Source organism: Mesocricetus auratus, unplaced genomic scaffold (genome assembly GCF_017639785.1).
Source record: "Mesocricetus auratus isolate SY011 unplaced genomic scaffold, BCM_Maur_2.0 Super-Scaffold_100003, whole genome shotgun sequence".
In the NCBI taxonomy this organism is placed as follows: domain Eukaryota; kingdom Metazoa; phylum Chordata; class Mammalia; order Rodentia; family Cricetidae; genus Mesocricetus; species Mesocricetus auratus.
The window spans coordinates 117,990,132-118,003,741 of NW_024429188.1; the positions used below are offsets into that span (position 1 = coordinate 117,990,132).

At 44.5% G+C, this 13,610-nt stretch overlaps 1 protein-coding gene across 7 annotated transcripts in view; it reads left to right on the forward strand.

Annotated features, from left to right (window-relative positions):
* Atp2b3 (ATPase plasma membrane Ca2+ transporting 3) overlaps window positions 1-13,610 on the forward strand; it is a 70,373-nt gene that overhangs the window by 34,076 nt on the left and 22,687 nt on the right. For all 7 annotated transcript variants that reach the window (XM_040744760.1, XM_013125887.3, XM_040744754.1 and 4 more), the window contains 6 exons: window positions 296-537; window positions 6,203-6,437; window positions 9,431-9,610; window positions 9,733-9,820; window positions 10,750-10,856; window positions 11,749-11,940. In XM_040744760.1, the coding sequence (XP_040600694.1) occupies window positions 296-537; window positions 6,203-6,437; window positions 9,431-9,610; window positions 9,733-9,820; window positions 10,750-10,856; window positions 11,749-11,940 (1,044 nt within the window). The remainder of the gene's footprint in view (window positions 1-295; window positions 538-6,202; window positions 6,438-9,430; window positions 9,611-9,732; window positions 9,821-10,749; window positions 10,857-11,748; window positions 11,941-13,610) is intronic.

Here is a 13,610-nt window from a genome sequence, read left to right on the forward strand (position 1 = left end):
CTTAGAATGCTGGTTGTCTTTCTCCCTGTCACTGGCATGACAGAGTAGTCTTGCTGCTGGGTGGGATAAGCAGGTTCTAGAAACCTTTTCCAAGTATGGGAAACTACCTGTAAAGGGTCACTTTGCAGGCATGGCGTGACCTGTGTAGTCAACATAGGTGTCCTCACTCTGCTCCATGCCACTTCCCCCTAGCTACATGATGACCAAAGCCAAAGCCAAATGGGAACCTTGGCATTGGGGATGGAACAGAGGGTACTCTGGGCCCTGATGCCAAGCTGACTGTCCTTGCTTACAGCCTCCAGAGAAGGAAGGCGCTCTCCCACGCCAAGTGGGCAACAAAACGGAGTGTGCTCTGTTGGGCTTTATCCTGGACCTGAAACAAGACTTCCAATCTGTACGGGAGCAGATTCCAGAAGATAAACTTTACAAAGTGTACACCTTCAACTCTGTCCGCAAGTCCATGAGCACAGTTATCCGCATGCCTGATGGTGGCTTCCGCCTCTTCAGCAAGGGAGCCTCAGAGATCCTGCTCAAAAAGTGAGTGGATAACAAGAAGGAGCCAGGGACCGGGTGGCTGAAGGCTAGCTAAAGTACACAGCAATTTTTGTTTTATTTTTGTGATAAAGTAGACCTAACATAAAATTGACCATGTTAGCCACTTTAAAGTATACAGTTCAGTTGCATTAAGTATATTCCTAATGTTTGCAGCCATCACCACTATGGAACTCCAAAAGATTTTCATCACCCACAAAAGAAACCCCATGTCCCAATAAGGGGATTTTCCTACCCCCTTTCTACCTCTGGCAACTTTTGGCCTGTCCTTGAACTATTCTGGAGATTTCATAAAAATGGAATTCTGTACTTTGTAGTATTTGTGTCTAGTTTCCATCATAGTTCATAATGTCCTCAAAGTTCCTTTATCAGAACTCCACTCCCATTTGATGGCTGAACAACCCAGATTGTTTCTACATTTGGACTCTTGTCAATAATGCTATGGTCATTCAAGTGCAGGTATGAGTTTGAGTACACATTCTCAACCCTTTGAGGTATACACTGTGTCAGTCATCTTTCTGTTACTAGAATACTTGAGATGAGCACAATGATACACACCTCTTGTCCTAACTGCAGTAAATGATGAGACAGAAGGATGTCTTGAATCTAGGAGTTTGAGGCCAACCTGAGCAACACCGGGAGGTTCTTCCACCCACCACCACCACCAAAAAAGGAGAAAAATCAACTCATAAAAGATTTATTTAGACTTATAATTTTAAATGTTTCAGTCACAGGTCAGTTGCCCCCACTGCCTATAGACCTATGACAGCATGTCCCCCTTAACCTAAAATTTCCCTAAAATGCCCCCTCTTAAAGGTTGTACCACCTCACAACAGCATGAAAGTGGAGACCAAACATTTAACATATAGGCCTTTTGGAGGACATTATAGATTCATTGTAACATTCTATCCCTGTCCCCCAAAGGCTCATGCCCATCTCACAATGCAAAATGCACTAAGTCCACTCCCAAGATTCCTCAGTGTCTTAACTGTTCCAAAAGTACAAGTTCAAAGTCTTGGTCACACTTAGTACTGAGTCCCTATAAAATTCAAAAACAAGTTATGTATTTTTAACATATAAAGGCAGAGAGTAAATATTCCCATTCCAAAAGGCAGGAATGGAAGCACAGTGAGTGCTGATTGAACCAGAGCAAGTCAGAAAACCAGCATAACATTAAATCATGTAGTTCCATGTTCAATGGCATCTGAGCCATGAGGTGACATGATGTGAGCTACAAAGGGCTTAGACAGTCCTACCTTTCTGGTCTTGCCTCTGTCCCTTGAGCTGGCTTCCTGTAGTGTTCCTCATCAGGAGTTACATAGGCTGAGCATCTCTAACTTCCTACAATCTATACTGTAGCTTCAGTTTCACCCTCACAGCTGTGTGCACTACCTAGAGGAATCCTGATACAATGATACATCTATTTCCTGGCTACCCAAGTTTCCCTTTAAAATCTAGGTGGAAGCATTCTGAACATCTGCAAATCACCACATGGAGGACACCAAGGCCACCCACTAGCTTGAGCTACATTTGGGCCCACTTGAGCCATGGCTGTAGTGACTTCTGAGTCCCTTCTGGATGAATAAGTAGGGACAATCCCAGGGAAACAATTCACAGTTCATCGCACCGATTAGGACAAGCAGGGCATCCTGGAGCTGTCCTCTCAAAATACTCTGCTCTAGAAAAATCTTTAAAATCAACTTGTATTTATACATGCCTGAACTGTAGTGGCTGTGGCCTTGCTAATTTCTGAGAGTCTCTCCAGACATCATTCTTATAGTATCAGTGCAATGCTTGACCTTTTAAAATGACACTATCACTTCAACAACATCCTCCTTGGCTGGACCTTCATAGCACATCTTCTCTGGCCAAAACTGCAAGTCTTCTTTAAAAAGAAACTTTTAAATTTACATCTATTTACATTTATTTGTTTGTTTACTCTGTGTGTGCGTGTGTGTGTGTGTGTGTGCGCGCGCGCGTGCACACATGTGTGGAGACAAATGTGGGAGTTGGTTCTCTCCTCCCATAATGTGGGTCCTAGAGTTAGCTCATCACACTTGAAGGCAAATGCTTTTGCCTGCTGAACTGTCTCACCAGTCCTCTCTTCCTTCTTGCTCTGATCACATTAAATTATGTTAAAAACAGCCAATAATACGTATGTCACAGACTGAATGCTAGGATGCTTGAAATTTCCTCTGCCAGATTAATTAGTCTATCACCTGTACATTCAATCTCACAATGAGTGTGAGTGCATGGTCAAAATGTAGACAAGATCTTTTCCAAAGCATAGTAAAAATGGTCTCTAGTCCAATTCTCAATATTGTCCTTGTTCTCATCTGAAACTTCACAAGCATGGGCTCTACTGTTTGCATCCCTATCAGCATTCTAGTTCTCTGAGTTCGAACCAAAATTACCTGTTAATCTCTGCTTACAACATTCTAGGTTTTCTCTATTGTTGTTGCTGTTGCCATTCTACTGGTTGGAAAATAGGGTCTCTTGGGTAGAAAATAGGATCCCCTAGTAATTTCAATTTACATTTTTTAAATACCAGTAAGAATGAGAAGGTATTAGAATATTTCTATGTTGCTGGTGGCAATGTAAAACGGTATTACTGTCATTGCTGGGAAGGTGACTTAGAGTGCCTGCCTCATCAAACAAAAAAACCAACATTCCATCAAGGTGGTGGTGGAGCACGCCTTTAATCCCAGCACTTGGGAGGTAGGGGCAGTTGGATTTCTGAGTTATGAAGCCAGTATGGTCTACAAAGCGAGTGCCAAGACAGCCCAGGCTGTTACACAGAGAAACCCTGTCCTGAAAAAAGCGAAAGCTAAGAAAATCAGTATTCTTGTAAAAGTTGGATTTGTACCTTGGTCCATGAAGAGAAGGGAAGGGGAAGTGGTAGTGGGGGGAGAAAGACACACACATAACTGGATTTCATTTTCCAGCCATTCTAGCCAAATGAATGAGCTCCAGGTTCAGTGAAAAACCCTGTCCAAAGAAATAAGGTGGAAAGTAATTGAGGAAGAAATACAAAGTGATCTTTGGCTTCCACATGCACATACTGACACAAACACATTCATACACACACACACACACACACACACACATGATTTCATTTTGGAAAATACTTTTGTTTTTTGCAGTTTCTCAAGAAGTTAAACATGACAGTGACATGTGACCCAAATGTTGTATTCCTTGGTATATCGAAAACATTCAGAAGAACATACTAGAGAGTTTGGCTCTCTTTTGTTACGTATTTTAAATATATACTGACTACTACTAAATCCTCATGAGACGTGTAATTTGCTGTTTTCACTCTCCTGATAGTATCTGTGGATGCACAGATATTTTTTGAATCATGATGAAATCCAATGTGTCTGCTTCTGCTGTTGATGTTTATGTGTGGTTGCTTTGGGTTTACTTGGTTATCATTGGTTCTTACACTCTTAAATTATTGTTGAATCATGTGTATGGATGGTTTGCCTGAATGTATGTCCATGTACCAAGTGTGTGCTGTTCCCATAGAGACCAGAAGAGGGCATTGGATCCCCTGAAACTGGGGTTACAACCGCTAAGAGCAACCATGTGAGAGCTGGAAATCCATCTAGGGTCCTCTGGAAGAACAGCTACTATTCTTAACAACTGAGCCATCTTTCCAGTCCTGAGTTTTTGTAATGTGTGTGAGTTTTTGCCTGTATGTGTGGCTGTGTACCACATGCATGCAGTGACCGCCAGAGGGAGGCATTAGATTACCCTAGAACTTGAGTTACAGGTAATTATGTGGTTGCTGGGAATCAAACCTTTGTCCTCTAGAAGAGTACCCAGTGCTCTTAACTGCCGAACTATCTCTCTAGCTTCTATTTTATTTTTATTGTTTGTGTGAATTCATGTATATGTCACACAAACATGCATATGTACACACAAGTGGAAGTTAAGGGACAACCCGTAGGAGACTGTTCTTTTCCTCTATTATGTGGGTCCCCAGGATTGAACTCAGGTCATCAGGCAGGCATCAAGCACCTTGATCCTCTGAGCCATCTCACCAGTCCCCATTTGGTTTGTTTTTTGAAACAAACTCTCCACTCTGTATCCCAAGCTAGCTTGGAATTTGCAGTCCTCCTGCCTTAGCTTCTCAAGTTCAGGGACAACAGGTGTGTGCCACTATATCTGAAGTGGGGTTTCTTTCAGAGGTGATGAAAATATTCTAACACTGACTGTGGAGATAGTTGTATGTATCTAAAGATATACTAAAAATTGTCGAATTGTACAGGTTAAATTGGTGAATTATATGGTTTGTGAATTGTATCTCAATTAAGCTATACAAAACCTAAAGGAGGGAAGGACCATGAAGCCTTGCCCCTGAGCATCTCTGCTCCCCCTATCCCTTCTCATCCTGGACTTCCCCTTGGTCTTGGCCTTTTCTTTTCCTAAACTCCTCTGCCTCACCCACATGGCTCTTGCCATCTATCCTCAAGGGCCTTGGAAAAAAATCAACCCCCAACCTCAACAGTCAGCTTTATCAGTCTCCTTGTGGGACCTGATAGATGAGGCCCCATTCAGTTCAAACACAACTTTTCTGTAGCTGACTTTCCTAGGCCTATCCCTTGTGAAGCTTCCAGCCTGACAGAGCTAGGACTGAAGCTGATGCTGCCATGTGTTGTTTTTGCTCCATTGTTCCAGAGGGCTGCCATTGTTTGGATCTCACCTACATTCCACACCCACCCTTGTCCTATAGTGTCTGTAGGAAAAATACAATAAGCCTCAGGCTGCCACCTCTCACCTGGGTCTCTTAGCCAATCAGTATGTGAGTTTTCACAGGTTGCTGTAACAAATGGCCCCAAACCTGATGACTGAAGATAACAGCAATCTTAGGTTGATGAGATAACTGAGTTGATAAAATTCTTGTCTCAAAAACACAAGGGCCTGAGTCTGATCCCCAGAATCCATGTAAAAAACTGGATGAGGTAATAGTAATTCCAAACCTGGGGAGGCAGAGCAGAGATAGGCTGATCCTTGGGGCTCTCTTGGCAAGCTCTAGGCCATTAAGAGACCCTGTCTTTGTTTTGTTTTGTTTTTTGTTTTTTTGAGACAGGGTTTTTCTGTGGCTTTGGAGGCTGTCCTGGAACTAGCTCTTGTAGAACAGGCTGGTCTCAAACTCACAGAGATCCACCTGCCTCTGCCTCCTGAGTGCTGGGATTAAAGGTGTGTGCCACCAGCACCAGAGACCCTGTCTTTAAAACAAACAAATAACAACAGGGTGGACAGTGACAGGGGAACCCTAGTTATGACTTTTGACGTACACACACACACACACACACACACACACCTGCACAGCAACATAAATTTATTATCTCACATTTCTGGTGGCCAGAAATCCAAAGTTGAGGTGTGGGCCAAGCTGTGCTCTCCCTGAGAGTGGGAAGGGAGGATTTTTGCTTGCCTTTCACAAATTCTGATGCTATCAGGCAGCTGTATCACTCCAATTTCTTGCATATGGTCACATGACCTTCTCCACTGTCTGTGCACATCTGCATCTTCTGTTCTTTATAATGTGATTGGTTAATGTACTATCATAATCCAGTGTGACTGGCACTGTTTCCTCTTAATCACTCCCTATCTCTACCTCGCCCTACCATCCCTCCCCTGACAGGTGTACCAACATCTTAAACAGCAACGGTGAACTCCGAGGATTCCGTCCTCGGGACCGGGATGACATGGTGAAGAAGATCATTGAGCCTATGGCTTGTGATGGCCTCCGTACTATCTGCATTGCGTACAGGGACTTCTCTGCGATCCAGGAGCCCAACTGGGAAAACGAGAATGAGGTGGTGGGTGACCTTACCTGCATAGCTGTCGTGGGCATCGAGGATCCTGTGCGACCTGAGGTAGCTGCCCCCTTTCTGGAAGCTGCTCTATTAACTATTCCCAGGTTCAAGGGTGTCCAATAGGTGGCAGGGTGTCTTTTTCCACACTGGATTTCCACACTATAGATTGACACAAACATGTACCTCTTCCGCTCTATTTATAGATAGAGCAGCCGGGAAAACAGAGACTTAGAGTCACTCAGGACAATAGGACCTTCCTCAAAGTTTTTAATCCCCTTGCCAAGCTCTCTTGTCCTTGATATATAGGAGTTCTGTGGACCTGCCTGGCCCCTGGTCAAGGCTCACACTCCACTTCTATCAGGTGCAAAAGGAGAGCCTGAGTGTTTGCATGAGCAGTGGACTGAAGGAGGAGATGAGGAAAACTGAGGAGCTGGAAACAGCTGAATTAAGTAGATATTGGTTTGAGGACATGGTGGGCAGCTGTCAGTCAAGGGCTTGATTGCATCTGAATGAGATTCAGGGCACACCCATGGAGATGTCAAGTAGGTATGTAGCTGTAGAAATGGAGAGCTTAGAGCATAGGTTCTGACTAGAAAGAAACCCAGAATCATCTTCTTATGCATAGTGATATCTCTGAGGGTAGCTTCCAACAATAGAGGCCAGATTTTTGGGGAGGGGATGGATCTCCATAGTCATATGAGTGAAGCAAGCACAGAATGAAAAAGAATAAGTCTACCCTTTGATGGCCTTGACATTGAGAGATCACTGAAGCCTTTGGCCTGCACACATTTCATGTGATGGTTATGTTTGTTGATCTTTAAAGATTGGGGATTCTTGTGAGTGGATCCTCAAGAAAAGAGTGTGAAAGAGCCCTCTATGTTCCAATCCACCTCATGTTAGACTACCTTGATCTTGCTCATTAGCCTGAAAGCACATATCTGTGGGAACTGTTCTGGAGCTTTGGGTATGACAGGGAAGAAGCTTTGCATACAGGATCACAAAGCAAAATTGCTTGGTTCTAAATTGAATACTCCCTACTTCTAACGAATGACATGGGTCACTGTCCACTGACTACCCCTGTACTCAACTGGGAATGGAGTGAGAAATGTAGTGAGCACAACAGGCCTAGGCCTGGCTGGCAGCAGAGTGAGCCCCAGGGCCAGCTTTACAGTAATATCTTTGAAAGTTTTCACTTCAGGTAATGTGAAACACAGAGAAGTGTTAAGATGTATATAAGTATTAAGAGACCCATCCTCAGTGGGTACCATGTAGGGCCTGGGGTAGAAGCTCAGGCCAGGAAGAATGTATCTCAGTTTGGGTGATAACAAAGGGCCCAGGGACCAGGAATAGCTCCTTTGTGGCTTAAAGTGATTGAGAAGGCGTTCAGCAATAAAGTTATCGGGAAGACCAGACATCGGGTCTTGGCTCTGGGGATCAGCAAAGCCTCCATGTGTCTTACTCAAACTTGTAGGGCACCAGAAAGCATAAGATGGCCACCAGGGGGAGGCAGAGAACTGTATACACAAGAAGTTCAGCTGATGACTGCTCAAGTGGACCTGGGAACTTCTACAGACATCTGCTCCCTGCTGTGATATTGAGGCTTTGAGAAGGAAACAGGGAACAGGTCAAAGCAGACAAAGAGAGAACAGTGTGCCCTGCAAGGGAGGGTATCCTCTGGAGGTGGTTGTTTCTGCCACCTGGGTAGGAGGCTGAGAGCTCAGAAACTGCGTATATGGGTGGACCTTGAAGTAGTGGCTGCACCTGGACCCTGGGTGACTCTGTCCAAATCTCCTAGCTTTCAGATTCATTATGGCCACTTGGAAGCAGCAGAGAAGGGTTCAAGCCAGTATGGGAAATGAAATTGCAGAATCGCCTCACCCACATGCTTGAAAGGAAGTTCTCTGTTCCCAAGGTCTTATGCAGCACCTTAAGACCCTAAGAGAATGTGTCCTTGACACTGAGCATAAGGACACACACACACATACACACACACACACACACACACACACACACACATTCGGGAGGGGTCAGGTAAGTGAGCTATCACAGCTAGACTCTGCTCAAGGTTTGTCTTTCCCTGTCACTTAACAGTTCTGGCTTTGATTATCAGATCACTATTAACATCTTAAGTATGGACCACTCTGTTCTTGCTTGCCACCTTCTACTTCCTTTCTGACTATCCCCAATCTTCTCTGTCCCTCTGTGCCCACCCTGCCTGCTCTAGCCTCCCATGTTTAGGGACTATGCCAAATCTAGATACCTCCTACATTTTTCCCCTTCAGGTGCAGCAGTCAGCCCACTGTTGTTCACAGGATACCCACAAAGGAATTCAAAGACATAGGCCTCTCCTCATTCAACTTTTCAGATTCTGAGCTGGCCTTCCTCCTCCCCAGTGCATGTGCTACTCCAACCTGCTTGTTTCGTTCCTTCTGCGGCCCCAGGACCTGAAGGGACACACATATCACGTGTTTGGAAACTGTCCTTTCCATTTGCCCACTACTGGGATAATGCTACAATGTCCAGGCTGGTCTTATGGCTTCCTACCCTCTTGTCCTGTTTCGTTCTTCATGCTTGGAGGTTTTCTTTCTTCTTCCTTAGTTCTAGAACCTACTATGTCATTTGAAAAAGAAATGCATGCATTGCAATCCCAAGTAATGCCCCACATCCTCTAGTGAGTACATTATGTGAAAACTACAGCTGAGACAAACATTAACTAATGAGGAAAATGTTTGAGTTCTATGCTGAAAAGCAAAAACTAACTACACAGGAGAGGGAGAAGCTCAGCATAGCTGAGTCTAAGTCACTGCTCATTTCTGTGGCCAGGCACAGTAAAGAAGATGCCAGGGACAGTGGGTTGGGGTCTAGGGAGAGTACCTGCCCACCTCAGGCCATCCTCTGAACTCTTTCAAACCATACTCCAGAGACCCTTCACTGGATCCATAGGTTTCACTATACTTCCAGATTTGCTGGGACTTAGGATCCTGCAGATCTATACCAGATACAAAATATGAGCTTGTCTTGCCAGTCCCACCTACCATCCTTATATCTCTCAGGTCCCTGAAGCCATTCGCAAATGCCAGCGTGCTGGCATAACAGTCCGTATGGTGACTGGAGACAACATCAACACTGCCCGGGCAATTGCAGCTAAGTGTGGCATCATTCAGCCAGGTGAAGATTTCCTGTGCTTGGAGGGGAAGGAATTCAACAGAAGGATTCGAAACGAGAAAGGCGAGGTAGTTCCCTGCATCTCTGTCCTGGGCTGTTGCTTCCCCCATCCCTCTGTTATCTTCCCATCCCTCATTGCCACAGTGCCTGTCTGCAGCCTAGACTCTGATGCCTCCATTATTTCCTCCAGATAGAACAGGAGCGGCTGGACAAGGTGTGGCCCAAGCTGCGGGTGCTCGCCCGGTCATCTCCCACTGACAAACACACTCTGGTCAAAGGTAACCAAATGTGTTCACCCTCCTCAACATGTGGTTCCCTCTGTCATCCATGCATGTTGTCATCTGTTCTTGGACTCTTGAGTGGAAAATTCTGAAGACCAATGACTAGAAAACATCAATCTAATAATGTTTCATAGAAGCTTCTCCCTTGTTGAAACAAATGGGGAAATGTGATATATTATTTATGACTTATTAAAGTTTGTCTGAGAATACAGAAAGCAATGCTAGCCACAAGCCATAGAGGTCAGACAATGGTGATACACATCTTTAATCCAAGCAGCCATAGTAGTTATCCGAACAACTAGGCGGTGGTGACACACACCTTTAATCCCAGGACTCAGGAGACAGGCAGATAGATATCTGCTCATTCAAGGCCACAAGAGATTGATCCAATCTTAAAGAGAAACATGTCACACAAAGGTGATCTCAGCACCTGGGATCACATGCCTTTAATCCCAGCACCAGGGAGGTGGAGACAGGAGTGATATGCCTGGGTGGAGAGAGGAATATAAGGGAAGAGGAAACAGGAATTGAGAGCTTTTGCCTCTGAGGATTCATGGAGACAGGATTGTCATTCTGGTCTGAGATAGAGGTAAGAGCTAGTGACCAACTGCTTTGCTTCTCTAATCTTAAACTTGAAGCTTGAATCACAATATCAGTCTTTGGGTGTTTAATTTATTCACTTTACTGGGAAACTAAAGCTGGGACATGGAGACAATCATTGAATTCAGACAATGTGGGACCTTCCCTTCTACCAAATCATGCCAGCCTATGTTACTGAGTAAAGGACCTTGGTGAAAATAGGGGGATGAAGTTATCCCATTAAAGCCTGAGGACTAGATGCCATAAGGGACGAGGAACACAGAAGCAGCCCATAGCAACCTTTGGCAGATAACTTCAACCCAACCCTAACCTGCTTTGTGTTCCAGGCATTATCGACAGCACAACTGGTGAGCAGCGGCAGGTGGTGGCTGTAACTGGGGATGGCACCAACGATGGGCCAGCTCTCAAAAAGGCAGATGTTGGCTTTGCCATGGTAAGCCACCTGATACAAGACCAGTTCATCACACAGATGAACTCCTGTTTCTCCTGGACTTAACTTTGCACCAGTAAGTGGAGAGCCAGTGTCAGGGCAGGTGACAGAATGCCAGAAGCTTTCTTTTCTCATATCTTGAGCTCTTGGGGGGCCGTATGGGCTCTGACTATTAACAAATGTATATGTGATTTGTTTAAAGACATTTGGTATGAAGACACCAGAGATGACAGTAGAGTCCAACTGCATCACTGAAGAAAGGGAGAAGCATTGAACAGTGGCTTGTCAACAACGGCATCTTCCTACTATTACCTATTCTCAGTCCATTCCAAGTAGCCCCTGGCCCCAAGAGTGATGAGAAGAGACCACAGTGGGTTCTTCCTCTGGTCTCTCTCTTTCTGTTAATACAGATCTATCTCTTCTTACTGAGCACTGTGGCTTTCTACATGGTGATCCCTGCCCCCAACTCACAGTGGGTAGCAGCCTGGTATCACCTTTCCCCACCCTATCAGAAAGAAGGACCTTTCACTCAGTCCATATTTGGTTCAGTGGTGGGGTAGTGAAGCACAACATTCCTGGACCTCACAACCTGGAATAGAGAACAAGCTACTCACCAGCCCATCTCTCAGGGCTTCTTCTGGTAGCCATATAAAGGACTGGTGAGTAGCCACCCATTGGTAGCTGGGCCTTATGGAAGGCTGTACAAATGGCCACACTGTTAGCAACCATGTTGTTTAGCAGCAAAGGCACCCTCACAGGCACATGTGACAACATGCAGTTTGCAGCATAGAATGTGTTAGATTAAAACAAGTGCTGTTCAATTAAGGCCTTATTTGGGCTGGGTGGCCAAGGAAGGACTGAGAAATGAGCACTGTGCTTGTGTATCATTCCCCAGGGTATTGCAGGCACTGACGTGGCCAAGGAGGCCTCTGACATCATCCTGACTGATGACAACTTCACCAGCATTGTCAAGGCAGTCATGTGGGGCCGCAACGTCTACGACAGTATTTCCAAATTCCTGCAGTTTCAGTTGACAGTCAATGTGGTAGCTGTGATTGTAGCCTTCACGGGTGCCTGCATCACTCAGGTGGGCACCAGGGACCTACAGGAGGCACTTGGTTTCTAAGGGCAGCAGTGCGGGCTAAAGAGGACCATATTGAGAGCAAATGTTTTGTTTGCTGCCAATTGTTTTTATTGAAATCAAATTCACATACCAAAATTCTTATCTGTTCATGGTAGCTGTTTAGTAGATTTTCTTTTAGCATATTCAGTGTCAGTCATCACTTCTATCTACTTCTAAAACACATTCATCCATTCCAAAGGAAACCTTTCACCAACTAACAGTCATTCCCCATCCCCCTCCAAGCTCCTGACAACTGTCACTTTTTCCTGCCTCTATTTGTCTGTTGTACATAAATTGTATCAGTAGAATGAAATGACATATGGCCTTTGGGGGGCTTGTTTTTTACATTTTTTCAAAGGGGAAGGGGTACATGTATGTGCTACAGTGCACATGTGGAGGCCAGAGGACAACTTGTATGAATAAGTTCTCTCTTTCCACCACATGGGCCCCAGGGAATTGAACTCAGGCCATTATGTTTGTGCCTTTATTCACTATGCCAATTTGAAGATTTGACATAAGGCCTTTGCACCCCACATCTCATTCAGCATGTTTTCAGGATTCTTTCATGTTGCACCTTGGGATAGTGCTTTATTCATTTTCATATCTGCATAATAGTCAAATGGGTCCCATTTTGTTTGTCATTTGTCAATTGACCAAACTTCAGGTCACTTCCACTTCATTACATTGTGAGTAGTGCTGCTAGGAACACTCGTGTCCAAGTTTCAATATGCATATATCTTCCACTTTCTTGGGTATACATCTGGGAGTAGAATGACTGAGTCACAAACAAACTCCATATTTCTGCTTTCTCGATGTTTTCATCATCCCCATTGTTTGGAGGCCAGAGTTTGTTGATTCCTTGTTAGGGATGGTTGACATTATTGGCAAAAAGTAGCTAACTATTTTTGGTGATTAGTTTGGTCCTTTCAAGGCTCTCTCTCTCTCTCTCTCTCTCTCTCTCTCTCTCTCTCTCTCTCTCTCTCTCTCTCGTGTGTGTGTGTGTGTGTGTGTATGTGTGTGTGTGTGTGTGCAAGGTGTACATAACACATGCACTCATATTCATGTAGAGGTCAGAGGTCAGCCTCTAGTGTTCCTTGAAAGCTTTTCACCTTGCTTTTTGAGAGACAGACTTTCAATAGGACCCAAGCCTCACTAATTAGGTAGGGCTAGTTAGGCTGCAAGCCTTAGAGATCCTCATACCTTCATCTTCCAATCACTGATATTACAAATTCACACCACCATGCAAGGTATTTTTGATACAAATTTTAGAGGTTGAGCTTAGGTTTTCATGCTTGTAAAGCAAACACTTTACTGAGATAACTCCCCAACCCCTCAGGGACTTTTTCTTGATATCTACATCAAGTATGAATGACATCTCAATAACCCTCCCAACCATTTGAAAGTGCAGAATTGTATGCCTTGCCATATTCAGTGTTGTACAACCATCACTTCAATTTACTCTCAGAATATTCTCATGGTTAGAGAATACTTCATACCCATTAGCATCCACTCTCCATTGCCTCCACAGCCTTGGAAATGCTCCATGGTAGGCAGGAATTAGAAAGCCTGGGAGAAAAACATCTGCAAACCTGAGGAAACTTGTGTGATAGGCTTCTGTGAATGAGATTTCCATG